This window comes from Anolis carolinensis, chromosome 3 (genome assembly GCF_035594765.1).
Source record: "Anolis carolinensis isolate JA03-04 chromosome 3, rAnoCar3.1.pri, whole genome shotgun sequence".
Taxonomy (NCBI): domain Eukaryota; kingdom Metazoa; phylum Chordata; class Lepidosauria; order Squamata; family Dactyloidae; genus Anolis; species Anolis carolinensis.
Window position 1 is genome coordinate 5,718,697 of NC_085843.1, and position 17,886 is coordinate 5,736,582.

Below are 17,886 nucleotides of genomic sequence, written 5' to 3' on the forward strand. Positions count from 1 at the left end.
GAGTCTACTGAATACTGGCTGAAAAGAAGATGACTCTGTACTCAGAGAGGCCTGACTATTTCTGAGGGCAGACTTGGGCTCTCTGGGTGTTTTGAACTTGAGCTCCCAAAATTCCTAGCAACCTACTGGACTGTCATGATTTGCAAATATACTATATGTTTGCTAATTGGAAAATCAAATGCATGAAGCCCATTGGCTGAGTTTGCAAGGACCTGGGAATCGGTTTGCATTTGTTGCTGTCCTGTTGCTGAAGAACTGGTTTGAACAGGTTTCTCCTTGTGTGTGTGTGTGTGTGTGAGTCTACTGAGTATTGCAAATATACTCTATGAGTGTTAACTGGAAAATCAAATGCATGATGCCAATTGGCTGAGTTTGCAAGGACCTGGGAATCGGTTTGCAACTGTTGTTGTCCTGCTGCTGAAGAACTGGTTTGAACAGGTTTCTCCTTGTGTGTGTGTGTGTGTGAGTCTACTGAGTATTGCAAATATACTATATGAGTGTTAACTGGAAAATCAAATGCATGATGCCAATTGGCTGAGTTTGCAAGGACCTGGGAATCGGTTTGCAACTGTTGCTGTCCTGTTGCTGAAGAACTGGTTTGAACAGGTTTCTCCTTGTGTGTGTGTGTGTGTGAGTCTACTGAGTATTGCAAATATACTATATGAGTGTTAACTGGAAAATCAAATGCATGATGCCAATTGGCTGAGTTTGCAAGGACCTGGGAATCGGTTTGCAACTGTTGTTGTCCTGTTGCTGAAGAACTGGTTTGAACAGGTTTCTCCTTGTGTGTGTGTGTGTGTGAGTCTACTGAGTATTGCAAATATACTATATGAGTGTTAACTGGAAAATCAAATGCATGATGCCAATTGGCTGAGTTTGCAAGGACCTGGGAATCGGTTTGCAACTGTTGTTGTCCTGCTGCTGGAGAACCGGTTTGAACAGGTTTCTCTCTGTGTGTGTATCTGTGTGAGAGAGAGTCTACTGAGTACTGGCTGAAAAGAAGATGGCTCTGTACTCAGAGAGGCCTGGCTATTTCTGAGGCCTTGTTTGCTGCTGATCTTCACTGAAGCAGATTTATGGACTAAGAAAGGACTGCTTATGACTGTTGAATTCTGTAACTGTTGTAAATACCATTGTTCTGTTGATCTCTTGGACTTAGTAACATTTCCTGTGTTGTTTGTTCTGCAAAGCTGAGTGGTGCATCATTCTGCAGGGTGACTCTGGGCTCATGGGCACACGTAAGAGCTTCTGTCCGTCATCCACAATCCCCAACATCATGCACTTGAGGTCTGACCAATGTGCATTTCGATTGCCAAAGGGTTGCATTGTGAAGGGGGTGCCAAAGTGAATTAATTCTACAGTGTGGATGCACCCTGGGATGAATACCAGAGATATATATCCCATGCAAGAAAAGGACAGTGGTCTGCAAAATAATAAATTGAATTGATGGGTGAGAAATGCATAATGCACACTTTCCATCAGACCACCTGCGGAGCATACACACACACACACACACACACACACACATCCTGAGGAAATGAATGTTGATAATGCAACAACTTTTCCTAACTAATAGAACCTGTTAATATTCAGGATCACAACTCGCCTTTTGCAAAAACGATAATAAGCCAATGTGTTGTCAAAGGCTGCATGGCCATGTTCCAGAAGCATTCTCTCCTGACGTTTCACCCACACCCATGGCAGGCTTCCTCAGAGGTTGTGAGGTCTGTTGGAAACTAGGCTTATAAGTGGGATTTATGTACAGTAGAGTCTCACTTATCCAAGCCTCGCTTATCCAAGCCTCTGGATAATCCAAGCCATTTTTATCGTCAATGTTTTCAATATATCGTGATATTTTGGTGCTAAATTCGTAAATACAGTAATTACAACATAACATTACTGCGTATTGAACTACTTTTTCTGTCAAATTTGTTGTATAACATGATGTTTTGGTGCTTAATTTGTAAAAGCATAACCTAATTTGATGTTTAATAGGCTTTTCCTTAATCCCTCCTTATTATCCAAGTTATTCGCTTATCCAAGCTTCTGCTGGCCCGTTTAGCTTGGATAAGTGAGACTCTACTGTATCTGAGGAATAATGTGCCGGGATGGGGAAAAATAACTCTTGTCTGTTTGAGGCAGGTGTGAATGTTTCAATTGGCCACCTTGAATGGCCTTGCAGCTTCAAAGCCTGGCTGCTTCCTGCCTGGGGGAAATCCTTTGTTAGGAGGTGTTAGCAGGCCCTGATTGGTTCATCAAGTGTTCTGCTATTACAAAGTCTGTATTCCAATGCACACACACACATACATACATACATATATAGCTACATAGAATTAAAAGAGTGTCCCCAAAGGCTATCCAGTTCAGCCCCCATCTGCATCCAGGCGGAAGACACCATCCAAGCCTTCCCAACAGATAACCATCCAGCCTCTGAAGAAATCTGTATTCCACTATATACAGGCATAGATAGGTAGATTTACTATATATGTGGTGGAGTGGGTTAAACCGCTGAGCTGCTGAACTTGCTGGCCGAAAGGTCGGTGGTTCAAATCCGGGGAGTGGGGTGAGCTCCTACTGTTAGCCCCAGCTTCTGCCAACCTAGCAGTTCAAAAACATGCAAATGTGAGTAGATCAATAGGTACCTTTCTCCATCACAATTATTATGCTCCTCGACCTTTTGTACTGATTCCTGATTGCTTGATATTATTCAGGACTCCTCCCTACCTAATGTGATCTTAAATTATTCTATTGCACTTTATCTATTTACGAATTTGTTACTCATAATGTGCACCTTGCTTATCCACTATTGCTACCTCATTGTTTTTTAATTTGACGTTTTAATTCTGTGTTGTGTTTTTTCGCTTATTGTGTATATTTTATTATTGGTTTCTGTTTTTTGTCCTTTGATGTTTCATATTTTATCATTGCTTGCATTTTGATTTTGCTGTAAGCCGCCCCGAGTCCCCTTCGGGGGAGATGGAGGCGGGATATAAATAAAATTATTATTATTATTATTATTATTATTATTATTATTATTATTATTATTATTATTATTATTATTTTATTATGACACAGCAAACAAGATAGACATGCTGGATTTCGTATCACAAAATCACAAGTTAAACACTTCCCAAGTGTCTAGGACTGTGTGATGTATTTTCAGATGAAGCGTGCAGATCCCAGCTGGGTGGCTTTTTGCAGTTGGCAGATCGTAATTTTGTCAATGTCTATTGTTTCCAAATGGCGGCTGAGATCTTTTGACACGGCACCCAGTGTGCCCATCACCACCGGGACCACTGGTTTCTGCCAGAGTCTTTGAAGTTCAGTCTTGAGGTCCTGATAACGGCTGAGTTTTTCCTGTTGTTTTTCGTCAATGCGACTGTCACCTGGGATGGCGACATCAATGATCCAAACCTTTTTCTTTTCCACAACTGTGATGTCTGGTGTGTTGTGTTCCAGAACTTTGTCAGTCTGGATTCGGAAGTCCCACAGTATCTTTGCGTGCTCATTTTCCAATACTTTTGCAGGTTTGTGATCCCACCAGTTCTTTGCTGCTGGGAGGTGGTACTTGAGGCATAAGTTCCAATGAATCATTTGGGCCACACAGTTGTGCCTCTGTTTGTAGTGTGTCTGTGCGATTTTCTTACAGCAGCTGAGGATATGATCAATGGTTTCGTCGGTTTCCTTGCACAGTGTCTGCATTTTGGGTCATCAGCTGATTTTTCGATCTTGGCCTGAATTGCCTTTGTCCTGATGTCTTGCTCCTGGGCTGCAAGGATCAGGCCTTCTGTCTCCTTCTTCAGGGTCCCATTTGTGAGCCAGAGCCAGGTCTTCTCCTTATCAGCTTTTCCTTCAATTTTGTCAAGGAACTTTCCATGCAATGTTTTGTTGTGCCAGCTGTCAGCTCTAGTTTGTAGTGCGGTTTTCTTGTACTGGTTTTTTGTCTGCTGTGCTTTGAGGAGTTTCTGATTTTTGACTTCAATCAAAGCAGGTTCTTCACTTTGCTTTACATCTTCTGCCAGGGCATGTTCTTCTTCTTTGACTGCTTGTTTTACTTGCAAGAGTCCTCTGCCCCCTGATCTTCTAGGCAGATATAGCCTTTATTATTATTATTATTATTATTATTATTATTATTATTATTATTATTATTATTATTATTATTATTATTATTATTACCGCTCCTGTGGAAAGTTACCAACGCTACATGCAGTTGTGCCAGTGGCCACATGACTTTGGAGGTGTCTATGGACAACGCCGACTCTTCGGCTTAGAAATGGAGATGAGTGCCAACCGAGAGACTTAATGTCAGGGGGAAAAAATCTTTACCTTTACTTTATTATAACTACATCGAATTAAAAGGGCGTCCAGTCCAACCCCCTTCTGTCAGACAAGAAGGCACGATCAAAGCCCTTCCGACAGATGGCCATCCACCCTCGGCTTCAAACCTTCCACTTAGACTCCTTGTGCTGCAATGCAACCTGGAGCCACAACTGATTGTTATTGTTTTGTGCATATGCTCTCCCATGTTCTTGGACGTGCAATGCCGCATCTGACATCTGTTTTGTTTGTTTGTTTTCTCTTCAAGAACGCAGCTCTCTTTTGGTGGAACCTCCATAGGAACGGGGACGGGGACGACGACACGCTCCACGCCGGGTGCCCGGTCCTCGCTGGGGACAAGTGGGGTGAGCGATATAGGGCTATAATATCGCAACAACAGTCTAAGCCAGGCATTGGGCCCTCCAGGTGTTTTGGACTTCAACTCCCACCATTCCTAACAGCCTACCGGCTGTTAGGAATGGTGGGAGTTGAAGTCCAAAACACCTGGAGGGCCCAATGCCTGGCTTCGACTGTGCATTGCTGCCTAGCTCATCGGGGTCAGACTAGATGCCCTTTGTGGGTCCCATCCAACTCTAGAATCCTACTCTTGTCTCCTCTTCTTCTCTCTCCAGTGGCCAACAAATGGTTCCACGAACACGGGCAAGAATTTCGAAGGCCGTGCGGCACCGAACCCGACGACTAGTGGAACCCGGAACATTGCATTCAGATGCCAAAGAGGTTGAAATTGCATCTTGTAGAGAAAGAGAACCTGCAAATTCTTCTCCTTCTTCCCATCCCGATGCAGCCGGGCCTGGGAAACCCACCTGGGAGGCCAAGAAGCATCCAAAAGCATGTCTTGGCAAGCTTTTGCACAGGCATTTATTGCAAAAATTTGCTGTCAGGTGCCGAGAACGAAGAAACTGGAAGAAACAGGAGAGAAAGGAGCGACTGGTAGTCCAAGAAGCCTTCTATCTAGAAAAAGACAGAATGGGGAATAAACGTCAGGAGACGTCAGGAGAGACGTCAGGAGAGAATGCTTCTGGAACATGGCCACACAGCCCGAAAGACATGCAACAACCCTGGGAATAAAATACTTGGAGAGACAAAAATCTGTTTATGGAGAGGTTTAAATACCCCGAAAAATGCAAAATCTTGCCTAATCCTGGATGCTAAGCAGGGCCAGCCCTGGTTGGGACTTGGGTGGGAGACCATCATCACACCTTCAAAGAACTGGATGCTCTGTTTCTGAGGAACGGGCCAGGAGATGTCAATATCTTGACTGATCCTGGATGCTAAGCAGGGCCAGCCCTGGTTGGGACTTGGATGGGAGACCATCATCACACCTTCAAAGAACTGGATGCTCTGTTTCTGAGGAACGGGCCAGGAGATATCAATCTCTTGACTGATCCTGGATGCTAAGCAGGGTCAGCCCTGGTTGGGACTTGGATGGGAGACCATCATCACACCTTCAAAGAACTGGATGCTCTGTTTCTGAGGAACGGGCCAGGAGATATCAATATCTTGACTGATCCTGGATGCTAAGCAGGGCCAGCCCTGGTTGGGACTTGGATGGGAGACCATCATCACACCTTCAAAGAACTGGATGCTCTGTTTCTGAGGAACGGGCCAGGAGATATCAATCTCTTGACTGATCCTGGATGCTAAGCAGGGTCAGCCCTGGTTGGGACTTGGATGGGAGACCATCATCACACCTTCAAAGAACTGGATGCTCTGTTTCTGAGGAACGGGCCAGGAGATGTCAATATCTTGACTGATCCTGGATGCTAAGCAGGGCCAGCCCTGGTTGGGACTTGGATGGGAGACCATCATCACACCTTCAAAGAACTGGATGCTCTGTTTCTGAGGAACGGGCCAGGAGATATCAATCTCTTGACTGATCCTGGATGCTAAGCAGGGTCAGCCCTGGTTGGGACTTGGATGGGAGACCATCATCACACCTTCAAAGAACTGGATGCTCTGTTTCTGAGGAACGGGCCAGGAGATGTCAATATCTTGACTGATCCTGGATGCTAAGCAGGGTCAGCCCTGGTTGGGACTTGGATGGGAGACCATCATCACACCTTCAAAGAACTGGATGCTCTGTTTCTGAGGAACGGGCCAGGAGATATCAATATCTTGACTGATCCTGGATGCTAAGCAGGGTCAGCCCTGGTTGGGACTTGGATGGGAGACCATCATCACACCTTCAAAGAACTGGATGCTCTGTTTCTGAGGAACGGGCCAGGAGATGTCAATATCTTGACTGATCCTGGATGCTAAGCAGGGCCAGCCCTGGTTGGGACTTGGGTGGGAGACCATCATCACACCTTCAAAGAACGGGATGCTCTGTTTCTGAGGAACGGGCCAGGAGATATCAATATCTTGACTGATCCTGGATGCTAAGCAGGGCCAGCCCTGGTTGGGACTTGGGTGGGAGACCATCATCACACCTTCAAAGAACGGGATGCTCTGTTTCCGAGGAACGGGCCAGGAGATATCAATATCTTGACTGATCCTGGATGCTAAGCAGGGTCAGCCCTGGTTGGGACTTGGATGGGAGACCATCATCACACCTTCAAAGAACTGGATGCTCTGTTTCTGAGGAACGGGCCAGGAGATGTCAATATCTTGACTGATCCTGGATGCTAAGCAGGGCCAGCCCTGGTTGGGACTTGGGTGGGAGACCATCATCACACCTTCAAAGAACTGGATGCTCTGTTTCTGAGGAACGGGCCAGGAGATGTCAATATCTTGACTGATCCTGGATGCTAAGCAGGGTCAGCCTTGGTTGGGACTTGGGTGGGAGACCATCATCACACCTTCAAAGAACTGGATGCTCTGTTTCTGAGGAACGGGCCAGGAGATGTCAATATCTTGACTGATCCTGGATGCTAAGCAGGGTCAGCCCTGGTTAGGACTTGGGTGGGAGACCATCATCACTCCTTCAAAGAACGGGATGCTCTGTTTCTGAGGAACGGGCCAGGAGATGTCAATATCTTGACTGATCCTGGATGCTAAGCAGGGTCAGCCCTGGTTGGGACTTGGATGGGAGACCATCATCACACCTTCAAAGAACGGGATGCTCTGTTTCTGAGGAACGGGCCAGGAGATGTCAATATCTTGACTGATCCTGGATGCTAAGCAGGGTCAGCCCTGGTTGGGACTTGGGTGGGAGACCATCATCACACCTTCAAAGAACGGGATGCTCTGTTTCTGAGGAACGGGCCAGGAGATATCAATCTCTTGACTGATCCTGGATGCTAAGCAGGGCCAGCCCTGGTTGGGACTTGGATGGGAGACCATCATCACATCTTCAAAGAACGGGATGCTCTGTTTCTGAGGAACGGGCCAGGAGATATCAATCTCTTGACTGATCCTGGATGCTAAGCAGGGTCAGCCCTGGTTGGGACTTGGATGGGAGACCATCATCACATCTTCAAAGAACGGGATGCTCTGTTTCTGAGGAACGGGCCAGGAGATATCAATCTCTTGACTGATCCTGGATGCTAAGCAGGGTCAGCCCTGGTTGGGACTTGGATGGGAGACCATCATCACACCTTCAAAGAACGGGATGCTCTGTTTCTGAGGAACGGGCCAGGAGATATCAATAGCTTGACTGATCCTGGATGCTAAGCAGGGTCAGCCTTGGTTGGGACTTGGATGGGAGACCATCATCACACCTTCAAAGAACTGGATGCTCTGTTTCTGAGAAACTGACCAGGAGAGGCTTAAATACTCCCCAAAAAAGCACAATATCTTGACTGATCCTGGATGCTAAGCAGGGCCAGCCTTGGTTGGGACTTGGATGGGAGACCATCATCACACCTTCAAAGAAATGGATGTTCTGTTTCTGAGGAACGGGCCAGGAGAGGCTTAAATACCCCCCAAAAGCGCAATATCTTGACTGATCTTGGATGCTAAGCAGGGCCAGCCTTGGTTAGGACTTGGATGGGAGACCAACAGCACACCTTCAGAACTGGATGCTCCATTTCTGAGGAACTGGCCAACCCACCACAACTACAACTCCCAAGATTGCATAACATGGAGCCAGGGAAGTTAAAGTGGTACCAAACTACATCAGTTCTACAGTGTAGATGCACCCTTGTGTAGACCCCTTTGCAACCTGATATAATTTTGTTTGTATGTATGTATGATGGAAAGAGCTTCACCTGTGTGCTTTCCTTACATCAGCCTCTTCCTATGAAAAGCTGGCAGCTCCAACTGGCAGTCGGTCCGGTGGCGAAGGAGGAGGAAGGGGATGGAAGAAAGACCCCCTTTTTTCCCTCCCGAGACGTTGCCCGCACTCCTTCCTTGTGGCCCGATGCCAACCGAGTCAATATTTGGGAAAGTGAGACTGTGGTTAAGCAAGAGCAGCGATGGGCATGCCTTCTGCTTCCAGGTAGGATGGCATTGGGAATCCGAGATATTACAGACACCTTCGTTCCAGTGCAAAGAAGAGCTTCTTTATTCCTAATTTTAAGTCTTCCTGTCCCAGACTTTTGGAGCAAGGAGGAAACGCTCCCAGGGAATGCACGTTTCAACAACAACAGCAACTATTATTATTATTTACTAGCTGTGCCCGGCCACGCGTTGCTGTGGCGAAATATGGTGGTATGGGAAATAGAGTATTGAGGAATTGGTGGTAGTTAAGGTAAAGGGTCCCCTGGGCTGAGTGGGTTGATAGGAGACCAAGTGAGCGGAGCTTAGCCTTCTAACTGGCAGCAATTGGATAAAAACAATTATTCCTCTCCCTCTAATTAGGACTTTATTTTTCTTTTCTTTTTGTTGTATCAACCTAGATGAGGCATGGATGAGGGGTTGTGCTGTCAATTTTCGAGGTTGTGGGGTGTTTACTTTTGTTGTTTTGTCCGCTGCCGTGATGCCATCACTCTTTTATATATATAGATTATGAGTACACAGCAAACCATATCATGATGCTGGCTTTTGTACTGGATCACACGTCGGACACTTCCCAAGTGTCTAAGACTATGTGATGTATCGGTGAATAATCCGGGCAGGACCAAATAAGGTGGCCTTTTGCAACTGACAGATGCTAATTTTGTCAGTGCTGATTGTTTTCAAATGCTGGCCGAAGTCTTTAAGCACGGCACCCAATGTGCCCATCACCACTGGGACTCCTTGAGTGGCTTGTGCCAGAGCCTTTGCAGTTCGATCTTTAAATCCTCATATCGTGTCAGCTTTTTCAGTTGTGTCTCATCAATCCTGCTGTCACCTGGGATTGCAACATGGTTGTGAATATATATGAATCATAAATCCATTGTATACTGAATAGGATTTCTTAGTAAATAATAGCATCTTATTTGAGGATAAGCATAATCATATAACTCATTGTTAAGAAATAATTGTATCAATGGGTTTTATGGTACCGTAACGATATAATTAATTAGCCATTGTGATTAATGTGATCAATAATACAGTAGAGTCTCACTTATCCAACATAAACGGGTCGGCATAATGTTGGATAAGCGAATATGTTAGATAATAAGGAGAGATTAAGGAAAGGCCTATTAAACATCAAATTAGGTTGTGATTTTACAAATTAAGCACCAAAACATCATGTTATACAACAAATTTGACAGAAAAAGTAGTTCAATATGCAATAATGCTACGTAGTAATTACTGTATGTATGAATTTAGCACCAAAATATCACAATGTATTGAAAACGTTGACTACAAAAATGCGTTGGATAATCTGGAACGTTGGATAAGCGAATGTTGGATAAGTGAGACTCTACTGTACTTGCTTAAGGGTGGTAATGATTTCTTTTTATAGTCTGTTGGTTTTATTGTGAACCTCCTTTTTAGAGAGATAAAGTGGGATATTCATATTAATAATAACAATAATAATTTCTCACTAATGTAGCCTATGGAATCCTGAGATTTGTAGTTTGGCAAGGACTAAGGGTGCATCTACATTGTGGAATGAATGCAGCTTGACGCCACTTTAGGGAACCCTGGGATTTGTTGTTTCCCAAGGCCATCCCTGCCAAGAAGTGCTGTAGCTTTGCCAAACCGAAACTACAAAATCACAGGATTCCTTCGCATGGAGCCATAATAATTACAAGTGGTATCAAACTGCATTAACTCTGCAGTGCAGATGCATCCCTAGCTGCAAATAAAATAAAATAAAGATTCGTCCTGCTCTCATCTTCTAACACGAGGCCAGGCCATGGGCTCTCTCCTGCATCTATTATGACCCACTTTGGTGACTTTGATGTGCAAAAGCACATGAGGATTTGTCATGAGTCAGTCAGACTTTGCATCAAGGGGGATTTGGGGGAGATGTTATCAATAGATGGGGATTTGGTGCCTTCTCCCGGGCCAAGGAGGCATTGCAGCCTCTCTGAGAAAAGGCCAAGGAGGCCTGTGAGGAAGGAATGCTGCAAAGTCAAGGGATGCACAAGAGCCATACTTTGAAATGTGTGTCCCCGTCACACTTGTGCTGTTGTTTATTTGAATGACATGCTCTCTTGCAGCCAGGGTTGATGCTTACGGGCAACAGAAGGGCTTACAGCAACAGAAAGGGCAGACGTTTGCTCATGCCTGATCTAGACTGTAAAATTAATGCACTTTAACAACAACAACAACCATTTTTAAGGCTTTAAGTTATATACTGCATTGCTTTTATTGTACCCACTTTGGGTCTCTTTTCAAGAGTGAAAAATCAGGACAGAAATAACAACGAATTGTAGGTTTCCCTGAGTTCCAAATGTCGGGGAATGGTAGGGAACTCCCTGGCCATCTTGGATGGGATCTATAATCCTCAAAAAATACAATTTCCACAAGGTTTGATTTGGTGAACTGACTCTTGGTAAAAACTAGAATATAGAAACAATCGGAGCCGGCCCTAGGTAATTTTCAAGTGTAGGCGAACAGAATTTTATTGCCCCCCCCCCCAACCAATCACTGAAAAATAAAAGCGTTGGATATGTGAAAATGTTGGATGATAAGGAGGGATTAAACATCATTAAACATCAAATTACATTAAGTTTTTACAAATTAAGCACCAAAACAATGTTTTACAACAAATCAACAGAAAAAGCAGTCTCGACTGTGCCCTCATATGTTTTGCGCCCCAAGCGACCGCTTAATTCGCCTCATTGTTGGACCGGCTTTGGAAACAATCTTCACTTATGAAACAGGTGCGTTAGACAACCTTCAGATATCAGAGGCCATCCAAATGAGGGTACTTACTTAGGTGATCCCTCGTTGTCCGAGTGTGATACGTAGGCGTCTGTGGAGCCCTATTCTTGATCTTGCCGCATGTTCTTTCACAGTGAAGACATCTGTTTCCAGGTGGAAGGCGGTCCTGGTCAGGGTTGGCTTGACGTGTCTTCCTCTTGGCATGTTTCTCCCTTAAGCCCTCCATTCGTGCCTCTTTGAACTCCGCAGCACTGCTGGTCACAGCTGACCTCCAATTAGAGCGCTCAAGGGCCAGGGCTTCCCAGTTCTCAGTGTCTATGCCACAGTTTTTAAGGTTGGCTTTAAGCCCATCTTTCAATCTCTTTTCCTGCCCACCAACATTACGTTTTCCGTTCTTGAGTTCGGAGTAGAGTAATTGTTTTGGGCGACGGTGATCGGGTATTCGGACAATGTGGTCAGTTCAGCAAATTTTATGGTGTAGGAGCATCGCTTCAATGCTGGTGGTTTTTGCTTCTTCTTCCAGCATGCTGACATTTGTCCACCCGTCTTCCCAAGAGATTTGCAGGATTTTTTGGAGGCAACGCTGTTGGATTTGTTCAAGAAGTTGAGTGTGACGTCTGTAGACCGTCCACGTTTTGCAGGCGTAGAGCAGGGTTGGGAGGGGAATGGCTTTGTAAACAAGCACCTTGGTATCTCTACGGATGTCCCGATCGTCAAACACTCTCTGCTTCATTCGGAGAAATGCTGCACTCGCAGAGCTCAGGCGGTGTTGTATTTCAGTGTCAATGTTGACTTTTGTGGAGAGGTGGCTGCCAAGGGAGCGGAAATGGTCAACGTTTTCTAATGTGACACCATTATGTTGTATTCCTGGCATCGCAGAGGGATTAGCTGGTGCCTGTTGGAAGAGCACTTTTGTCAAGAGTAATATTTATTGTAGTGTGTGAAATATACACTCATTGTTAAAATGAATATGTGTGTGCTTCAGGTAGGATTCCAGTACAGGAATAGTTAATTGCATTGAGTTAACATTTACTGCATAGAGCAGCTTCCATTTGTGCTGACTTAGTGGACATAAGTCACAGAGAATTTGGGAGGTGCTAACTTTACTGATAAGGGTTCTTTCTAGTTGCCATTAATCCTGCTGTAGAAGAGATATGTGTGTGAGCAGCTCTGGCTGCACTTATGTACATAGCTGTAAATAAAGCTAATTACCGGGACCGGCAGGCAGCTATGTGTGTTTATTTGTTCGTGCTTATGAGCAGATGCTAAGTTGCCAAACGGAGGGGATAATTGAGACGGAGAACTGTACAAGTCTCAATTTAACCACCTCACATCAATCATCACCAACACTTTTGTTTCCTCAATGTTCAATGAGAGGCCGAGCTTCTCGTATGCTTCTGCGAAGGTGTTTAGAGTGGCTTGTAGGTCTTCTTCTGAATGCGCACAGACTATGTTATCATCAACATATTGCAGTTCTATAACAGATGTTGTGGTGACCTTGGTTTTGGCTTTCAGTCTGCTGAGGTTAAATAGCTTGCCATTTGTCCGATAGATGATTTCCACTCCGGTGGGAAGCTTCCCATCAACAAGGTGAAGTATCATAGCGATGAAGATGGAAAATAAGGTAGGGGCAATAACACATCCCTGCTTGACACCTGATTCCACTTTAAATGGGTCACTTTGGGAGCCGTTGCTGTCCAAGATTGTTGCCATTATATTGTCATGGAGGAGCAAGATGTTCACAAATTTGTCAGGGCACCCGATTTTTTGGAGGATGGTCCAGAGAGCGCTGCGATTCACTGTGTCGAATGCCTTTGCAAGGTCAATGAATGCCATGTACAGAGGTTGGTTTTGTTCCCTGCATTTTTCTTGGAGCTGTCATGCAGAGAAGATCATGTCCACTGTTCCTCTGGAGGGGCGGAAGCCATTCTGGGATTCTGGGAGGGTGTCTTCTGAGACAGGGAGAAGGCAGTTTGAAAGGATTCTTGCGAGGATTTTCCCGGCGGAGGTTAGAAGGGAGATACCACGATAGTTCCCGCAGTCTGTTCTGTCCCCTTTCTTGAAAAGGGTGATGATGGTGGCATCCTTGAAGTCAGCTGGGATTTTCTCGGTCATCCACACCTTTTCAATGAGCTGGTGGAGTTGTTGTATCAGCTCAGGTCCACCCTCTTTGAAGATTTCAGCAGGAATCCCATCAGGTCCGCTGGCTTTGTTGTTTTTTTGTTGGCTGATGGCATTGCTGACTTCTTCCAAACTAGGCAGTGCTGCAAGCTCATCCCTGTCTTGTTGTTGCGGGAATTCGGCCACATTGGAACTGCGATTCAGAAGGTTCTGGTAGTGCTCTTTCCAACGTAGTGCAATTGATATTTTGTCCTTCAGAAGTTTGTTTCCATCTGATGAGCGTAGGGGCTGTATGCCATGGTTTCTTGGTCCGTAAATGATCTTTGTGGCTTTGAAGAATCCCTGAGCATCATGGGTATCTGCAAGGTGTTGGATTTCTTCAGCCTTCTTTGTCCACCAGATGTTCTTGAGTTCTCTGGTCCTTCTTTGGACCTCAGCTTTTGCACTGGCATAGATCTTTTTCTTGGCAGCACAGTTGGTATCTCTCTGCTATGTTTGGAAGGCTTTCCTTTTGTTATCAATTAACTGATTTTCCCAGCGGAGGTTTGAAGGGAGATACCACGATAGTTCTCGCAGTCTGTTCTGTCCCCTTTCTTGAAAAGGGTGATGATGGTGGCATCCTTGAAGTCTGCTGGGATTTTCTTGGTCACCCACACCTTTTCAATTAGCTGGTGGAGTTGTTGTATCAGCTTAGGTCCACTCACTTTGAACATTTCAGTAGGGATCCCATCAGGTCCGCTGGCTTTGTTTTTTTGTTGGCTGATGGCATTGCTGACTTTTTCCATACTAGGCAGTGCTGCAAGCTCATCCCTGGTTTGTTGTTGCGGGATTTGTGAGAGGGTCTCTTCGGCCACATTGGAGCTGCGATGCAGCAGGTTCTGGTAGTGCTCTTTCCAACGTAGTGCAATTGATGTTTTGTCCTTCAGAATTTTGGTTCCATCTGATGAGTGCAGAGGTTGTATGGGTATTGTAGGTCAATTGATTGGAAAAGACCTAGTATTAACATTGCGATGGAGAGACCATTGGACTTCAACTCCCAGAAGCCCTAAACAGTGTGATCAAAGGCCAGGGCTTCTGGGAGATGAAGTCCAAAATTGAACTGGAAGCACCAATGGTTGTATTCGCTTTGAAGGCCCAGCAGGTGACACTGTCGAGTAAGAAAACTCAAAGCTGCACAAAAACCACTGGAATTAAAAGGAGATCTTTGTGGCTTCCCTCTGAGCTCCCAAATGCTCAGCAATTGCTCAGAAAAGTCAAGAACCGCAAGCCTTGCTGCTCAGTCAAGGACAAAGAGGGAAACTGCAGACGCCTTTTGTTTGGGATGATGTCTGATCTTTTTTTTTCATGCCAGATCCAGGCAGTTCTTCTGCAGCAAATACATAGAGCACTAGACAATCTGAAAGATGGAGCGGTGGTTTGACTACAGAGACAGATAATTAGCTCATTAAACATTTTTAATTTTAAATTTGGCACAAAAAGAACAACAAGAAAAAGGTTTGAATCCCTGCTCAGCTATTATTTATTTATTTGCAGTATTTCTATTCCGCCCTTCTTTCTCACCCCAAAGGGGACTCAGGGCGGATCACAATGCACAAATACATGGCAACTACTCAATGCCATTTAGACAATATATAGACAGACACAGAAGCAATTTAACATTCCAGCTTTCGGCTTCATGAGGGTATGCTCGACTCCGGCAACAGGGGAGCTGCCGCTTCACCATCCACTTGTGACACTAAGTCCTTGATGGAGGACTTCCTCCTCCTTCCACACGCTGCTGAAAGGTTTTATGTTGTCATAAATTAGTTAAATTAGCCTCCCTGCATAAAGCAGTACCTAAATTTACTACTTGACAGATACAACTGTCTTTTGGATTGCATAGGTCAACAGCGAGCTAGACTATTAAATGGTCAGAAGCTCACTCCAACCCAGGCTGGATTCGAAGTCATGACCTCTTGGTCAGTAATGAGAGCTAAAAATTTTGAAGACCCCAGTCTGTAGATTAAGGCCTGCAAACCATTAACTACCTGCTTGCTGAATTGTAATTAAAACCTGTTAACAAGACCTGAAATAGTTGACCTACCTGGTAAACTGTGATAAGAAATGTGACAGTGATAAGATAAATGTTTACATCAAGTTAAGGAAATGTTTACAACTGTTAAGAAGGAAGTCAACACAGAGCTGCTTGTGTTTGCGAACACCAGTCAAGAAGAATCAACCTCTGGTCCAGGAAGCTGAGATGGAGGCAGGATATTCCAGGATGGAAGATGTCTATCATTCATTTACAACTTTGGGACAACATCAGCAAAATATTGCTATAGAAGTGATCTTATGAAAGCCCAGATATTGTGACAGAGACGTTGCTCACCCGCTATGCTCTGCTCCATTGGGAAGGAGAGAGATAGTGCATGTGTCAGATCTGTTGGGAATCATCCTGGACTACTCAAGTCTAGATGTAGTTAGATAGATGATAGAGTTAGATTGAGGGAATCCTGTCCCTGTTTCCAAAGCATTCCTAGACAGGCTTTACTGTGTTTCCCTTTATCCTGTTTACGCCACATCCCTTACTTTGAAGTTAGTAGAAATGTGAATCTCCAGGGACACTAACTTCCCATTGGTCAGAATGTCTTTTATGGCCCCAATAAACTGGACCATGAGGTTGGAACCATTTGGGGCCGGGCTGTGGCGCAGCTGGCTAGTAACCAGCTGCTATAAATCACTACTGACCGAGAGGCCATGAGTTCGAAGCCCGGGTCGGGTTAAGCCTCCGACCATTAATAGCCCCGGCTTGCTGTTGACCTATGCAGCCCCGAAAGACAGTTGCACCTGTCAATTAGGGAAATTTAGGGACGCTTTATGCGGGAGGCTAATTTACAACACCATAAAACTGCCAGCAAAACATGAGGAAAGGAATGAGGAAGTACAGCCACTACAGGACGGTGAAGCAACAGCTCCCCCTGTGGCCGGAATCGTGAAGCTGGAAAAATGTTAAAAATGCCTCTGAGTCTGTCTAATGTATGTTGTTTGTCTGTTGGCATTGAATGTTTGCCATATATGTGTTCATTGTAATCCGCCCTGAGTCCCCTTCGGGATGAGAAGGGCGGAATATAAATACTGCAAATAAATAAATAATAAATAAATAAATTTTGGTTCTCTCTTCTCCCTTTGTTCTTCAAGCTAACAAGAAGCATCCTGCCATCTCTCCTGGCAAGATGTAACTATTTAGAGGTTTGTTATTTTTCCTTAGAAATGAGTCTAGAGTAGACTAGACAGCTCCCAAGCCTTTCTATCTACAATGGAGTTCTTTTTACCTGAATAAATACTTTTTGAACTTTGCACTCCATTGCAATCCTAAATGGTCAAAGGCTTCTCTTTGCTCGCCCCGTGTAAGTAACTGCTGCATTTGAAAGCTTTTGCTTTTGCTACTCTACTGATTTTTGGTGGAATCTCCCCCAGAGAGGGTTAAATTGAGTCTAACCGCTCAGAGATTACCACAACAAGATCTGCTCTGGGAAAGTAGTCTGGTCACTTTTGGGGCCTCCTTTTCTCATGGGAAGAGAAAGGAGTGCATTTTGGAGATGATCTTTTTGGCGTTTTGGCATTTTGGAACTCTGTGTTGGCAGGCTGCATTGGAAACTGGGTCTGGCCTAAGCAGGTACTTCTCCAAGGAGCGAGAAAGAATATGTTAATATTTGTGAGCATGGAGATGGATGCATGTACTTGTATGTGAATGCTGAGTGAAAATGTAACCCCTTTTTGTTTGTTAGCCAACGTAATAGGTTGTTGTAAATCCAATGCAGTTGCGTAGAATCTGTCTGTATGTCTAATGTCATTCTTTGTTGTTCTGTAAAAGTTCTGAACTTTTCAAAGCTCTCGCACTGAAATTGCAATAAAAAGACCATATGCTTCAAAGTTATTGTAAAGTTATTCGTAACACTTTGACTTGTATAACTAGACAGATGGATCTCCATGGGCGATGGACCAAAGGCATCCATAAATGTTTAAAATCACTCTGCAAGACGGAGATTCAGCACTTTGGAGAGGTGGGAGGTTTTTTTTGGAAACATTTTAATAGTTATCGAATGTTCTACATCTTACAGTAAATATCATACAGTTACAAACTCTTGGCTTAAATCTGTCAGGAGATCACTAATTGACCCTTGGGACAAAATAATGGTAATACAGAACGCACACTTCATATTCACAAGTCGAGGCGGCGGGGCTCGGGTGACGCAACATCGCAATGGCTCCTTTCCCCTTGGATTTCAATCTTGGAAGACTATT

The 17,886-nt window shown here is 44.6% G+C and overlaps 1 protein-coding gene across 1 annotated transcript in view; it reads left to right on the forward strand.

Annotated features, from left to right (window-relative positions):
- The window catches only part of p4ha3 (prolyl 4-hydroxylase subunit alpha 3), a 55,097-nt gene extending 45,628 nt beyond the window's left edge, over nt 1-9,469 (forward strand). Inside the window, exons 12-13 of the mRNA XM_062974436.1 lie at nt 4,586-4,682; nt 4,950-9,469. Of these exons, the coding sequence (XP_062830506.1) occupies nt 4,586-4,682; nt 4,950-5,020 (168 nt within the window). The 3' untranslated portion in view covers nt 5,021-9,469. The remainder of the gene's footprint in view (nt 1-4,585; nt 4,683-4,949) is intronic.
- Nucleotides 9,470-17,886: the final 8,417 nt, after the last annotated feature.